General features: G+C 51.8%; 4 protein-coding genes across 4 annotated transcripts; 2 read left to right on the forward strand and 2 right to left on the reverse strand.

The window, feature by feature from the left end:
* Positions 1-88: 88 nt before the first annotated feature.
* On the reverse strand, positions 89-2,434 carry BO88DRAFT_337431 (MCM DNA helicase complex subunit MCM5; the record flags this gene model as incomplete). The annotated part of the gene is made up of 4 exons (XM_025702940.1): positions 89-581; positions 645-2,050; positions 2,106-2,232; positions 2,298-2,434. The coding sequence occupies 4 exons, from the start codon at positions 2,432-2,434 to the stop codon at positions 89-91; spliced, it is 2,163 nt and encodes a 720-aa protein (XP_025564198.1).
* Positions 2,435-2,922: 488 nt separating this feature from the next.
* BO88DRAFT_404023 (vacuolar protein sorting-associated protein 54) lies at positions 2,923-6,700 on the forward strand. Its single transcript, XM_025706508.1, has 3 exons — positions 2,923-3,369; positions 3,429-6,270; positions 6,322-6,700. The coding sequence occupies exons 1-3, from the start codon at positions 3,150-3,152 to the stop codon at positions 6,503-6,505; spliced, it is 3,246 nt and encodes a 1,081-aa protein (XP_025564199.1). The 5' UTR covers positions 2,923-3,149; the 3' UTR covers positions 6,506-6,700.
* A 35-nt stretch (positions 6,701-6,735) lies between these two features.
* Positions 6,736-7,678, reverse strand: BO88DRAFT_487163 (uncharacterized protein). Its single transcript, XM_025712528.1, has 3 exons — positions 7,326-7,678; positions 7,151-7,251; positions 6,736-7,086 (listed from the first exon to the last, which is right to left on the reverse strand). Exons 2-3 carry the CDS (start codon positions 7,241-7,243, stop codon positions 6,910-6,912), a joined length of 270 nt encoding a protein of 89 aa, XP_025564200.1. The 5' UTR covers positions 7,244-7,251; positions 7,326-7,678; the 3' UTR covers positions 6,736-6,909.
* A 2,329-nt stretch (positions 7,679-10,007) lies between these two features.
* Positions 10,008-12,340, forward strand: BO88DRAFT_414142 (glycogen [starch] synthase; the record flags this gene model as incomplete). The annotated part of the gene is made up of 4 exons (XM_025708156.1): positions 10,008-10,472; positions 10,538-11,900; positions 11,953-12,148; positions 12,223-12,340. The coding sequence occupies 4 exons, from the start codon at positions 10,008-10,010 to the stop codon at positions 12,338-12,340; spliced, it is 2,142 nt and encodes a 713-aa protein (XP_025564201.1).
* Between the last annotated feature and the right edge of the window lie 892 nt (positions 12,341-13,232).

Genomic DNA, 13,232 nt, shown 5'->3' on the forward strand with positions numbered 1-13,232 from the left:
ATACGTAGTCATCCCAGCAGACTAACATCGGAAGATCATTCGTGACAATATCGCATGGTGTGAAATCAAAAGCAGACATGAAGAAGTACTAGACACCGTGTCGGTATACTTGTGAGCCACCGGACCGGATTTGAACGGTTTCTCGTCGTTGCATAACCACCAATGCCCGGTTGAGTGCTTGTTCCGTGTAGCCCCTTCCGTCGACAAATTCGCGTCTCAGCGTCGCCAGACTGGTGCTCCATCCAATAGGTAGGCGGCGCTTCAGTTCGTCTTCGATCTTGCTTGCTTCCTCCATCATCTCCTTGCTACCCTGGCCCTCACCTTGAGTGACAGCGTCCATGGTAGAGGCCAAGAAGAGACGAATGGCTTCGTCGACATGGGCCTCAGTGGCGACAGGCGACAGACTCAACTTGGCCAACGATTCGGTAATACGGACGATAGCTTCAAGCTGACGAACGGTGATGGGAATGGAAGAGCGGGTGTTGGCATCAAGTTCAGCACGGTGGACTTGCTTTCTGATGGTGACAAAGTGCGATGACAGCTTCTCAGCAGCTTCATCCGAGAGACGGGGCGCACAGCGACTGTAATGATGTATTAGCGTTTCTGACTCATATGTCGGGTATACGAGGCGAGGGACAACTTACGTGCGACAATAGCTGATGTAGCGCTTCATCTTATCCAACGGGATTTCAGCTTCAACTTGCTCTTCAACACCCCGACCGCCCATATGCACACCCATGACGTGTCTGGCTATGCTTTCATCACGGCTGCGCTCGTGATCATCGCGGACAATGAAGATCATATCGAAACGAGACAAGATTGTCGTCTGGAAGTCGATGTTTTCACCAGGAGTTTTGAGGTCATCATAGCGACCGAAGATAGGGTTTGCTGCGGCCAAAACAGACGTCCTAGAGTTGAGAATAGTAGTAATTCCGGCCTTGGCGATGGAAATGGTCTGCTGCTCCATGGCTTCGTGAATAGCAACACGGTCCTCGTCTCTCATCTTGTCGAACTCATCGATACAAACAACACCACCGTCTGCGAGCACCATGGCACCTCCTTCCAGGTAGAATTCGCGAGTAGCGTGGTCGCGCTGGACCGAGGCCGTCAAACCTGCTGCCGAAGAACCCTTACCAGATGTATAAATCGCAATTGGGGAGACCTTCTCAGTGAACTTGAGCAACTGTGACTTGGCTGTACCAGGGTCACCAAGGAGAAGTACGTTGATATCACCACGAAGCTTCATTCCGTCGGGAAGAAGCTTCTTAGAACCACCCATGAGCAGGCAGACAATGGCCTTCTTGATATCCAGGTTGCCATAGATGGACGGGGCAATGCTTTTAGCAAGAGCCTCATACAAGTCAGGACGCCGGCTCAGTTCCAAGAACTCCTGCTCTTCCTCTTCAGAGAAAATGGCGCTACCCTTGGCGGTATGATCCAGATCACTGCTAATGCCCACCGCCCGCAAGTACGGGTTGCGGATAGCCACAGCGCCATCCTTCTTGCCACCCTTGGACGATTGGTAGATAGAGAAGATACCCATCACTGTGCAGCGAGAACCAGGCACAACGCGGTTGGCCAGGTAACGGTCGGCTGAGATAAGGACGTGTCTGGGAAGCTCACCAACAGGCACTTGATCAGGCGCTTCCTGGAGCTTGAGAACCTGTTGGTCGACGAATTGACATTTTTCGTGCGACACAACGTATGGGTCTAGTGGGCAGGGTTCCGACTGAGGGTCGCCGGGCTGCTGCTGTCGGCCACATCTTCTGGGAAGTTGAACACCCGAGAAACCACCATCGACCTGAAGATCTTCGTGGTGGCCACAGTTCTTACACCGAACGTGCATCACTGTTGCCTTGGATGATATCGTCGAAGCGCCAATAACGATACCTGGGATACGAACAAGGTGCGAGATGTTGGTGGCATTGAGGTCACGGATCGAAATGTGTGTAGCTGAGGAGTGGAGTAGAAGCTGATGGGTGGGTAGTTGGATGTCTCTCTGGGAGGGGTATACAATGCGGCGAGTACAATCTTGGAGTGCTGATTCAAACTAAGTGGCATTGTTGGTCAGGATGAGGTTCAAGATTTAGGAGATGGAAACTCACGAGGGGGATGAGGTCGGCAGGCTCTGTGGTGAGCTTGTGTGCTAGCTCTTCGTTGTATGAGATCAAATGAGCGATGTCAATATCGCAATAGTATTGCTTGACCAGAACATTCTGGCGAAGTTGGTCACTGTCATCCACCTTAGCTTTTGTTGACTTGAATCTTCACTGTATCCGGGCTAGGGCCAAACATACCGGTAGATGAATGCATTGTCAAGCTGGAATTCGAGCACAAACTCCTTTAATTTTGCTCGAATCTGAGAGCGAGAGTCTTCCACACCATCGACGCTAGGAGCGAGGACACTCAGGGTATAAGGGGTGCGTCTGTCCATGGTGAAGACACTAGAGCGGACTGCGGGGATGGGATTGTGAGATGTGTTGATTTCGGGACCGTCTCATTGCCAGGGCAAAAAAGGAACTGCAAATAACTTTTGCGGCGGGACACGAGCCGAACGCGTCGCGTCTAATTCACGCGTTAAGTGGTTTTATTCATGCCTGAGGCAGACAACAAACACCCACCGCTCCTCAGACCGCCAAACGCGGCAGAAACTAGTGAACCTCGTCTCAAACCCTCGGATTTAGCGGATTTAGGAAACATACAGATTTGTATAAAATCATCTGAGATTCTGTTCAAAAATGGGCGGTGCAGTGTGGCAGTATTCTGGAGTGCGTCTACAAGCACGAGACTTAGTGCCGGCAGCCGGAGATACTAACTTCCCGAAGAGCACCCAAAGCAGACTAGTGGACACGGTCTCGGGGCCTGGCGCCATACCGGATCGGGGGAAGCTGTCATGAACCAACCCCCGTATCAGAGGGTCGAGGGTGACGTTGCAAGCGGGCTTTGTCGGCGTGGCTTTCATTCTCTCCTCTTGAGACCACAGGCTTCATACCCTGGCAGTGTGGGATCATTGGCTGGACGCCATTAATGCCCCTTCTTTTTTGATTTGCAGCTTTTCTCCTTGTCATGTGTAGTTAGCCGTCGTTCGTTCTCCCGAGTACTACTACTAGCACGGTGGCTGTGGGAGTCGCTAATCCGCTATCGACGATATGTCCTCCGCGACCCCCCGGAAGTCCATTGACAGCTTGGCTTCAGGCGCATCGACTCCCTCTTTGTCTCAATTATCACTAAATCAGATCGAATCGCCGCGTGCGTCCACTCAGAGGTATCCTCTCAGGAGAGGGTCGACTGCCAGCTCGATTGCCAGTATCGGGGGCATTTTGGATCCTTCCCACCGTCATGGATCGATAGCTGAGTCCGGGCAAAATGGTACGGTTTATGAGAGTGTCAGACGATTTATGAGAAAATCGCATGCTAATTCGACGCAGCCATCTCTACTCTCCTGCAACCTCCCATTGTCCGCACCGGCCTAGTTCCCCATACCGCTGTCCCCTCCGCCGGATACAAGCCGCCAACTACCCGCGATATCCCCCCTGTCACATTGACCAACATTCCGCATGTGGATCCTAAAGCGTTCGAAGCCTACTTGTCGCAAGTTGGGTCGTTGTACGATGTATTCCAACAAGCAAAGGAAAGCGCCGGAGATCAGGAGTCGCAGCTAGCGCGGGGTAGCGACAAGTCTTCACCCAAGGCAGAGGAATCAGACTCGTTAGCCCCAAGGTCCAGAGAGAGACGACCGTCGGCTATCTCAACCAGTTCACGAGCAACTTCTCCGTACGATACCCGGGGTCGGAAGCGGTCGTTTGCCGGTCGCGGTCGCGGTCATGCTATCACACCTCTATCTACCATCCCGACGGTCTACTTCGAGGACGACTTCCACTTAGAGAACCCACGCACCTTCGATGTCGTTTCGGAAAAATCTGAGATTGTTACACCGTCAAAGGATAAATTCGAGAATGGAGCTGCCCTGGAACCAGCACCCACGGGTAGAAAGGCTCTGGCTACGAATGCCATTCTACAAGAGAAGCTTTCGTGGTACATGGACACTGTGGAAATCCACCTTATCTCTTCTATTTCGACTGCATCTAAGTCTTTCTTCACCGCGCTGGGCTCACTGCGGGAGCTACATGCAGAAGCTGCCGACTCGGTGAAACGGATCCAGGTTCTACGGAAGGATTTACAGAAGATTGACCGTGAGATGGCACTGGGTGGACTCAAGATTGTGAATTTGCGACGGAGGAGAGAGAATGTGCGTATGCTTGCGGATGCAGTATCGCAACTCCGTGACGTCGTCCAGTCGGTCTCCCGATGCGAGGAACTAGTCGAGACCGGCAAAATTGAAGAGGCTGCGGATGGCTTAGAAGAGGTGGAAAGACTGATGGCCGGAGAGTATACCCCTGGCTCTCCCGACGGCAACGAGAAACAAGAGCAACCGAGGAAAGCCATCGATTTGCGCAAGCTCAAGGCCCTAGAAGGCGCATCTGACGACCTGGCGCATCTGAGGTACCGCATTGGCACAGGATATGAGAGCCGTTTCTTGAGCGACCTGCTGGGCGATCTGAGGCAGCAGGTCGAAAACGTGCCTTTGGATACAACATTACAACGATGGGGCTCTGCGTTCCAGCGGCAGCGGGGAGGACAGCGCACAGGGGCTACACAAGCCCCAGCATATATGGCCTTTGATGACCAGTTACGGTCCCGGTTGCACCTGCATCTCACAGGCCTTGCTCGCGTGCGTCACACGACACCTGCAGCGACCGCTTTCAAGACCGCGGTTCTGCGAGAGATGAAGAGCTTGATCCGTAAACACATGCCCAGCTCGAGTGATGACGATAACGAGTCAGTGGTTTCTGTGTCCACGCAGAAGTCCCAGCAGCTCAGCCAGCAGGAAAAGTCATCCATCCTCGCGCGTAACCTCCGGGCTTTGGATGCCCAAGACTCATACAACATGCTCGCTCGCGTATACACTGGTATCAGTGAGTCGCTGCGGAGACTTAGTGTTCAAGTCAAGGTTCTTCTTGATATTGCCAGTGGGTTGGAGAATCCGGCCGCAGTGGGTGTGAGGTCTGGGCCACCAAGCCCAAATCCTCAAGGCCCAGGCAAACCTGCAACACCGGGCCCTGTAGCCGTTGTGGCACAGGATGAGATTCTGCAGGTCTTGGATATGTCCAGCCTTCTTGGCCAAGCCGTTGATATTGCGCAATCACAGGTTACCAAGGTGCTGAAGGTTCGATCCGAACAAACATCTCAGCTACCAAAGGATGAATTCCTCAAGTACTTCACTCTCAACCGGCTCTTCGCTGATGAGTGTGAGGCCATCTCTGGGCGTAGCGGTACCGCCTTGAAGACTGTTGTAGGCAACCAAATTAAAGACTACATCAATCGCTTTGGAGACGGACAGCGACGCCGTGTGGTCGAGGTAATGGATGCGGATCGATGGGATGCAAGGGACTTTGGAGAAGCCGACAATGCTATTCTCGATCGTATCCTCGGCGCCAGTACTAGAGATATTGATGTGTGGGTCGACGCATCCAAGATTTGGCTGCCCGAGAACGAACGCCGACAACCGTCTCCGGCCAGCACAGCCGCTGTCAACGGGTCCGGAAAAGAGAAGACGCGCAGTGCCGTGATTGACGAGCAGAAGTACATTCTGTCCGAGTCTGCTGTTGCGATGATGAAAAGCATCGAGGAATATCAATATCTCATGGCGAATATACCCAGCATGATGCAAGACATTGCGCCTGGCTTGTTGGAGTCATTGAAGCTGTTTAACTCCCGATCTTCTCAGTTGATTCTGGGTGCTGGGGCGACGAGAAGCGCAGGTCTCAAGAACATTACCACGAAGCACTTGGCTCTGTCATCTCAAGCACTAAGCTTCATCATTGCCTTGGTTCCCTATATCCGAGAGTTCGTCCGCCGCCACGCGCCTTCCAGCCCGCTGATGGGCGAATTCGACAAGGTGAAGCGGCTGTATCAGGAACATCAGTCCGGAATCCACGAGAAACTCGTGGATATCATGGGATCTCGATCTGCCATTCACGTCAATGCCATGAAAAAGATTGACTGGAACACCCCCGCAGGGGGCAGTGGTGTGAGCCCGTACATGGAAACGCTGGCGAAGGAAACCGGCACGCTGCATCGGGTGCTGAGCAAGCACCTCCCCGATATGTCGGTCATGATGATCATGGATCCTGTGTTCAAGAGCTACCGAGAGCAGTGGACAAAGGCATTCGAAGAGGTCACCGTGACTTCGGAGACTGGCAAAGAACGGTATGTGTACTATCGCATGGTTGACTCAACGTAAGCTAATTATACGACCAGACTGAAACGCGACGCAGAATATCTGCAGACGAAGCTCGGCAAGATCGACGGCTTCGGCGATCTGGGCCAGCGTCTCGTCGAACTAGTGAAGCAGAAGAAGATCGCCACAGAATCCAAGGATGCCACCGACTCGTCCGGAAAATCGTCGCCTGATTCCAACGGCTCATCAAAGAAACAATCCTAAGCGGAGGCGATTCATATTTGGGCCTTGATGGCTCAGATGTACATGATACAAACTTACCCCAGAAGATCCCAGTACCTCATGGTACAGGGCTGTACAGACTTTATCCATTTCACATCCATGTTTTTCTTCACATTACCTGGCACACATATGAAGACCGTGACCATATTTATATAGACTCTAATAGGAACATTTCCCACTACACTGACATTGAAACATTTTAAACAAATTTAGTTCATTTATTTAATTCATTCATTCGACCTCAACCCGGAGGTCATCATCATCACCTTCACTAATAACTAGTGAAAGGAATAGTATAATAGACTGTTAATACATATCCACCCAAAGCGGTACCTAAATCATGATATTCATGCATCAATCACCGAACTCCAAATGCTTTTTATAGCTTATGCCTGGTGAGCCCCCAATCCCTTCTTATCGCCCAATGTCTTGGGCTCGTGTCCGCCCTTTCCGCTACCGGTCTTGTTCGGACCTGAGCTGCCGCCGATGCTGTACTCGCCGCCGCTGCTCTGGGCGGCCTCGGGGAGAGGAGCGGTGCGCTGGACGCGGTTGAGGTGGTCGTTCTGTAGCAGATTTATTAGCATATGTGCATTCTGGTGAAAAGCTGAGAAGGGGAAATTTGCATACGGCAGGGTTCGTTCCGTGAACCTTCGTCTCGCCGGCCTCAATGGCGTTGTCGGACTGGATAACTCCGTTGTCGTATTCGGCTCCGCGGGGCATTTTGATGGCTGCAGGGTAACCATTAGTATCGGCTAAGAAGTAAACTCATGCAGTGGCGTATGTAGTTATATAGCATACATACCTTGTGTATATATATGTGTTGGTGGGATAGTAAGTAGAGATGGAGATAAGGTTTGTTTGTTCTGAATCTGAGTCTGATGAATAGGAGACAGTAACTGACAGTTACTGCAACCTACTTATATCCAAAAAGTCAAGGTGATGTGTTCATCGATTCGGGGCCCAGATTGTTGGCGTTGACACCATCGTGAAGTCATCGGTGCCGGGAACGGGCCCACTTATGATCTCATCGATGGGTTGGGAAGGACAGGTACCATCTACTATGATCAAGTAAGGGTTGGAGAATTGAGGTGTATGCCATGTTTTAATTAAGGTGATATTATGTTTCAGAGGTAATTCTTGGTACTTGTGATGGGGTTGTGGTTGTGGTTGTGGTTGTGATGTCGTGTGCCTTGGCTGCCTTGGTTCAGTTGGCGGCGGGAGGGTTGGTGCGGTGGTGTATGTATGTATGGATGCCGGTTTGGGCAGGGAGGTACTTTTCTTTCTTCAATGGTATTACTCAGTTTAAGGATATGCTACGAAAACCTCATTGACTATACATCTTGTTGAATAAGATCTGAGTGTCATTGTATGACAGTAGGTCGTGATTGAGATGGAGTATCAGCGGATAGATGGTCTGTCGGGTGTGCCTACCCATTAGGATTCTTTAGACAACAGGATGCCATTGTGACTTCAATTATTTATTGGTTAAATACTAGAAACCAACAAATCCCTATCCGATTGTTGATGAAGTGAGAATAAGCGACAGGGGCTGGCCGTGTTGTTCAATGCCTCCCACGTGGTGGGATACTAGAATATAGCATCCTGCCCTGCGCTAACGGCCGGCTGTTGTGATTATTCCGGGTCTGAGGTTACTGAGTCGAAATCCAGGGACCATGTTCTACGCCTCACCGATACGAAGAAGTACCAAGGTACCATCTATGGCTGCTGCATACCACGTGCAAAGTGGCTACATACGACTCGAACTCACCGGAGTCAATATCTGGCTCAACTATGACATTGCCAGTGTGCCAATGTCTCACCATCTCTTGATGATCACGTATGGCCTTAGCTTGCATACAAGGCAAGCAAAGCACGGATACTCGCCACTGAGCTATATAAAGGCGTCAGTGCGCCGTTCATGGTATGTAGGCTGCTCTGAAGCTCACTGGCGAAGAATGCAGATCTGGATGCGGATCGTAAACCTATATAGGGAAGCGCATCCGCGCGGGGTAGCTATCATCTTGCAGATGTGGCAGAGCTGAACACTATTTGCCGCAGCAACAAAGTTTGGACGCATGAACTGATATACACACAGATAGCTATCCATTGCAGCAAATACTTTTCATGGACCAGGGGAACACCGATATCGCCCTTCGGGACATACCGTTGTCGGGAAGCTTTCTCGAGGACAAAGCGCAGACCAGACCATATTTAGACATTGCTCAACGAGGTAGAGACATACGGTTGAGAGTATCGCTGGTTGCATTGGCATACAATCTTTGTGAAAGCCATTGCAGCGAATACGAAGCCAGTATGAAGTGGTCTCCCGCGGAGAACCCTGCCATCAGCATCACTATGATAATCTTGCGATCTCCCCGCCCATGATTGTCGTTACGGTGCAGCTGGTGGCTGCAGGCAAGCGAAGTGATACGTTGAGGAGGCCCGGGGGATTATCGGCTGCCCCAGGCAGCCAGGCCGGGCGTCACATGAGACTGGTGACGTCACGGGACGACAGCTTTCCCCAGATTTGCCCCGAATTGGTCCAAGCGGAGACGAAATCTGGTACGTGTCTCGAGGGTGAATATATGGTTCTCATCAGGGAAGAGTTCGTTCCTTTTCCGGTCGCAATTGATTTCTTTCCAATGGGAAGTAGAAAAAAAAATTTCTTCACGGGTTCCTGACTGAGGGGAAAATTTTCATTTCGCATTGTGCCACCAACAAGCCGACCGGGTGTCTGAACCCCCTGTAGGGAGGCGGCTCGACTAGCTCCCAACAATGTAAAACTTCCCTTTCCCCCCCTCCCTCTCTTCCAGCAAAGCTGTAGGCGCGATGGGCGCAGATAGCAGGGTCGTGCAAGTCCGAGCTTCCCAGCTGGAACGTTGCAACCCATCATCATCTGGTCGGATGATTCTGCAATCGACAGACCAACCGGGGTTGTCATTTGCCGGGAGGTTCCCTCCTTCAGTGGTCCATCAAAGCCAGAACCGGGGATGCGTCCGTGCAACACCAAACCTTGGCTATAGCACGGGGGCCCTTCGGTGAGCTTTTCCCGGCACCCTGGTCGGGCCATTGCGCGAAGGATGCTGTCTCGTAGCGTGAATTGAACCTGTTGGAGGAAAGGGAGTGAAATGAAAAGAATCGGAACCCCCTCCTTGCGGTCCAACCACTTGCTCCCTGCTTGATTGATATTCCCTTCGCTTTCCCTTAGTCTCTTCCCCCGCCACCCGTTGCCTGTTCTTCCCCCGCACGTCACCTCAACTTTTCTCCTCTTCCTCGAGCTTTGCTGAGCTTGCTGCCCCCCCGGATGCGCTTGTCCCTCGTGTTCTGCGCCAGTTAAAGAATTACTCTTACCTTCTCCTACGTTCTCCTACCTCTCCTACAGATCCGTCTTTCTCCCTCTATTCTTCCTTGCTTTCTCTTCTTCCGTTAAGCTATTCATAACCCTTCCAGCGCTACAGTTCCTCTGAGCGCTCTCAAAGCAAGCATGGCCAGTGAGGATAATGGCCAAGAGCCCATAAAGCGCGATGTTCGCAATCACATTCTATTCGAGGTAGCGACAGAAGTGGCCAACCGGGTGGGAGGTATCTACTCGGTGCTCAAGTCTAAAGCTCCCGTGACCACCGCCGAGTATGGCGACCGCTACACCCTGATCGGTCCTCTCAATCGTGCTTCGGCAGCTGTGGAAGTCGAGGAGTTGACCCCGTCGAATCCTCGCATGATCGAGACCATCCAGTCCATGAAGGAACGCGGGATCGAGATTGTCTACGGTCGCTGGCTGATTGAGGGTGCTCCGCGCGTACTTCTTATCGACACAGGCACTGGGTACAAATATCTGGACGAGTGGAAAGGTGATCTTTGGAATGCAGCTGGTATTCCGTCCCCTTCTGCCGATACCGAGACCAACGAAGCCATTGTTTTCGGCTACCTGGTGGCATGGTTCTTGGGAGAGGTACGTAACCCAAGCGCATGGACCGCTGACTGCACGTGCGCATATGCTAATGATCGTCAACTCAGTTTATCGCGCATGAGCGTCGCCGTGCAGTGGTGGCTCATTTTCACGAATGGCTTGCTGGTGTCGCCTTGCCGCTGACCAAGAAGCGGCATATGGACCTGACAACAATATTCACCACCCACGCGACCTTACTCGGTCGGTATCTATGCGCCGGGTCTGTGGACTTCTACAATAACCTCCAGTACTTCGATGTGGATGCGGAAGCTGGTAAACGAGGAATCTATCACCGCTACTGCATTGAGCGAGCTGCCGCACACACAGCTGATGTCTTCACGACTGTGTCACACATCACGGCCTTTGAGAGCGAGCATCTTCTCAAACGGAAGCCTGATGGAGTGCTGCCCAACGGACTGAACGTGAAGAAGTTCTCGGCTGTCCATGAGTTCCAGAACCTACATTCGCAGTCCAAGGAGAAGATCAATGATTTTGTGCGGGGACATTTCTATGGCCATAACAACTTTGACTTGGACAATACCCTCTACGTGTTTACTGCCGGACGCTATGAGTTCCGAAACAAAGGGGTGGATATGTTCATTGAAGGCCTGGCGCGTTTGAATCACCGCCTGAAGGAGGCTGGCTCAAAGATGACTGTCGTCGCGTTTATTATCATGCCTGCTCAGACGTCATCCCTGACCGTCGAAGCGCTCAAGGGTCAAGCTGTTGTGAAGTCTCTGAAGGACACAATCGAGATGATCGAAAAGGGCATTGGGAGACGAATGTACGAGCGGTGTCTAGCGTGGAAGGAAGGCGACAACATGCCGGACGAGAAAGACTTGATGGCTAGCCAAGATCGTGTGCTACTGCGCCGCAGACTCTTCGCCATGAAGCGACACTCCCTGCCTCCGATTGTCACGCATAACATGTACAATGATCACGAAGATCCCATTCTGAACCAGATCCGTCGTGTCCAACTTTTCAACCACGAGTCTGACCGGGTCAAGGTTGTCTTCCACCCGGAGTTCCTGAACTCATCTAACCCGGTGCTACCCTTGGACTATGACGACTTCGTTCGGGGTACCCATCTTGGGGTGTTCCCCTCGTACTACGAGCCCTGGGGATATACGCCGGCTGAGTGTACCGTGATGGGTGTCCCGAGTATTACCACAAACCTGTCTGGGTTCGGTTGCTACATGGAGGAACTGATTGAAAATTCGTCCGATTACGGCATCTATATTGTGGACCGTCGGATGAAAGGCGTGGATGACTCGGTCAATCAACTGACGGAATTTATGTTCAACTTTACCCAGAAGAGTCGTCGCCAACGGATCAACCAGCGGAACCGGACAGAGCGTCTGAGTGACCTCTTGGACTGGAAGCGCATGGGTCTGGAGTATGTCAAGGCTCGGCAGTTGGCACTCCGCAGAGGTATGTGTATGTCCAAGCCATTATATGTAAGAGTGCTCACACAGTTATGCAGCCTATCCGTCGTCATTCGGCACGCCCGATGATGTCTACGATGTGATCGGTGGCACGGAGCAGAAGATATCGCGACCCTTATCCGTACCTGGCTCCCCGAGAGATCGTTCTGGTATGATGACTCCCGGGGACTTTGCCTCCCTGCAGGAGGTGAAAGAAGGTCTGAGTACGGAGGACTATGTCGCATGGCGACTGCCGTAAGTCCATCACCCCAGCCCCTCGGTGTATGAATGACACAAGGAGCATTGATGCTGACGACCTTTCTATCTAGTACTAGCGAGGAAGAGGAGCCAGATGACCATTATTTTCCGCTCACCCTACGCACGAAGAAGAATGCCGACCGTCCGGCGTCGCCGCTCGATCAGCTGTCGGTCAATGGAGACAGTTGATCAACTAACAGGATAGCCCAGCGCGACAGCCTGGAATTCTGTATAACCTGCATGTCCGAGGTACCGTTCTTGGTGGAATAATCGTGTTCGAGTTTACTTGCTCTCACTAATCGCCCGCGTGTGAAATACTGCTTTTGGTCACCCCCTTGCTATTCATCCAAAGCGAACTTCATTCAGAAGCGATGGTAGCTGCATTAGCCCGTCGCTCTGGTCAGCATGGCATTTCACTTTGTTGTTCCATTTTCCTTTCCGTTCGCATTGCTCATTCTCTCCATTCTTGCATTGTTTTATCCCTCATTTGCATATGTCATCAACGTTGTAGCCAGCGAATTTGTATCTTCTGATTGGAATCTACCGCAGTAGGTCCAGGTTGAGATAGTCGAATGCACGATGAAGATTATGTTGTAGCCCTACGTCCCAAAATTATCACAAGCTCCAAGCTACCTCTATTTGTGTGCAGCCGGCCGACGCAGTAACCGACAATAGGTCCCGTTGAGAGCGACGATGCGCAAGCAGCTAGGCTGATCATCCGATCCGAAGCAGAGTCAAGCAGATCCTTCCTCAAGAGTGTCTAGACCCGCCAGTCGTGACCGAAGACATCCGGTTGTTGAGACTAGTCCAGCCAACCATACAGAGTTGAGTCATAATAACCTTGTCCGTTGTGCTTCCAAGCGGGTCTCGAAGCGGGGGAAAGGATGCGACAAGGTTCATGATGAGGTGGTTACTGCTGGAGAACCGGAAGAACGTCAGGAGCACACCACTCCGGTGAAAGGATCTCCAATGAGACATCTTTTTCGTTTTCGTGGGGGTCCTGGATGTTGTTCTCGGTGAGGGAAGACGACGCGAATCGCGGATAACTAAGTTAGTGGTGGGGTTTAGTCCAGGGTCTCGC

The sequence above is a fragment of the Aspergillus vadensis genome, assembly GCF_003184925.1.
Source record: "Aspergillus vadensis CBS 113365 unplaced genomic scaffold BO88scaffold_8, whole genome shotgun sequence".
In the NCBI taxonomy this organism is placed as follows: Eukaryota; Fungi; Ascomycota; class Eurotiomycetes; order Eurotiales; family Aspergillaceae; genus Aspergillus; species Aspergillus vadensis.

Bases quoted from the DNA above. Each gene is read 5' to 3' on its own strand.
- BO88DRAFT_404023 (XM_025706508.1), top strand. From the start codon at position 3,150: ATGTCCTCCGCGACCCCCCGGAAGTCCATTGACAGCTTGGCTTCAGGC. The intron at 3,370-3,428 runs GTACGGTTTATG...AATTCGACGCAG, and splicing joins AGCTGAGTCCGGGCAAAATG to CCATCTCTACTCTCCTGCAA. The intron at 6,271-6,321 runs GTATGTGTACTA...TTATACGACCAG, and splicing joins TCGGAGACTGGCAAAGAACG to ACTGAAACGCGACGCAGAAT.
- BO88DRAFT_487163 (XM_025712528.1), bottom strand. From the start codon at position 7,243: ATGCCCCGCGGAGCCGAATACGACAACGGAGTTATCCAGTCCGACAAC. The intron at 7,087-7,150 runs GTATGCAAATTT...AATCTGCTACAG, and splicing joins TTCACGGAACGAACCCTGCC to AACGACCACCTCAACCGCGT.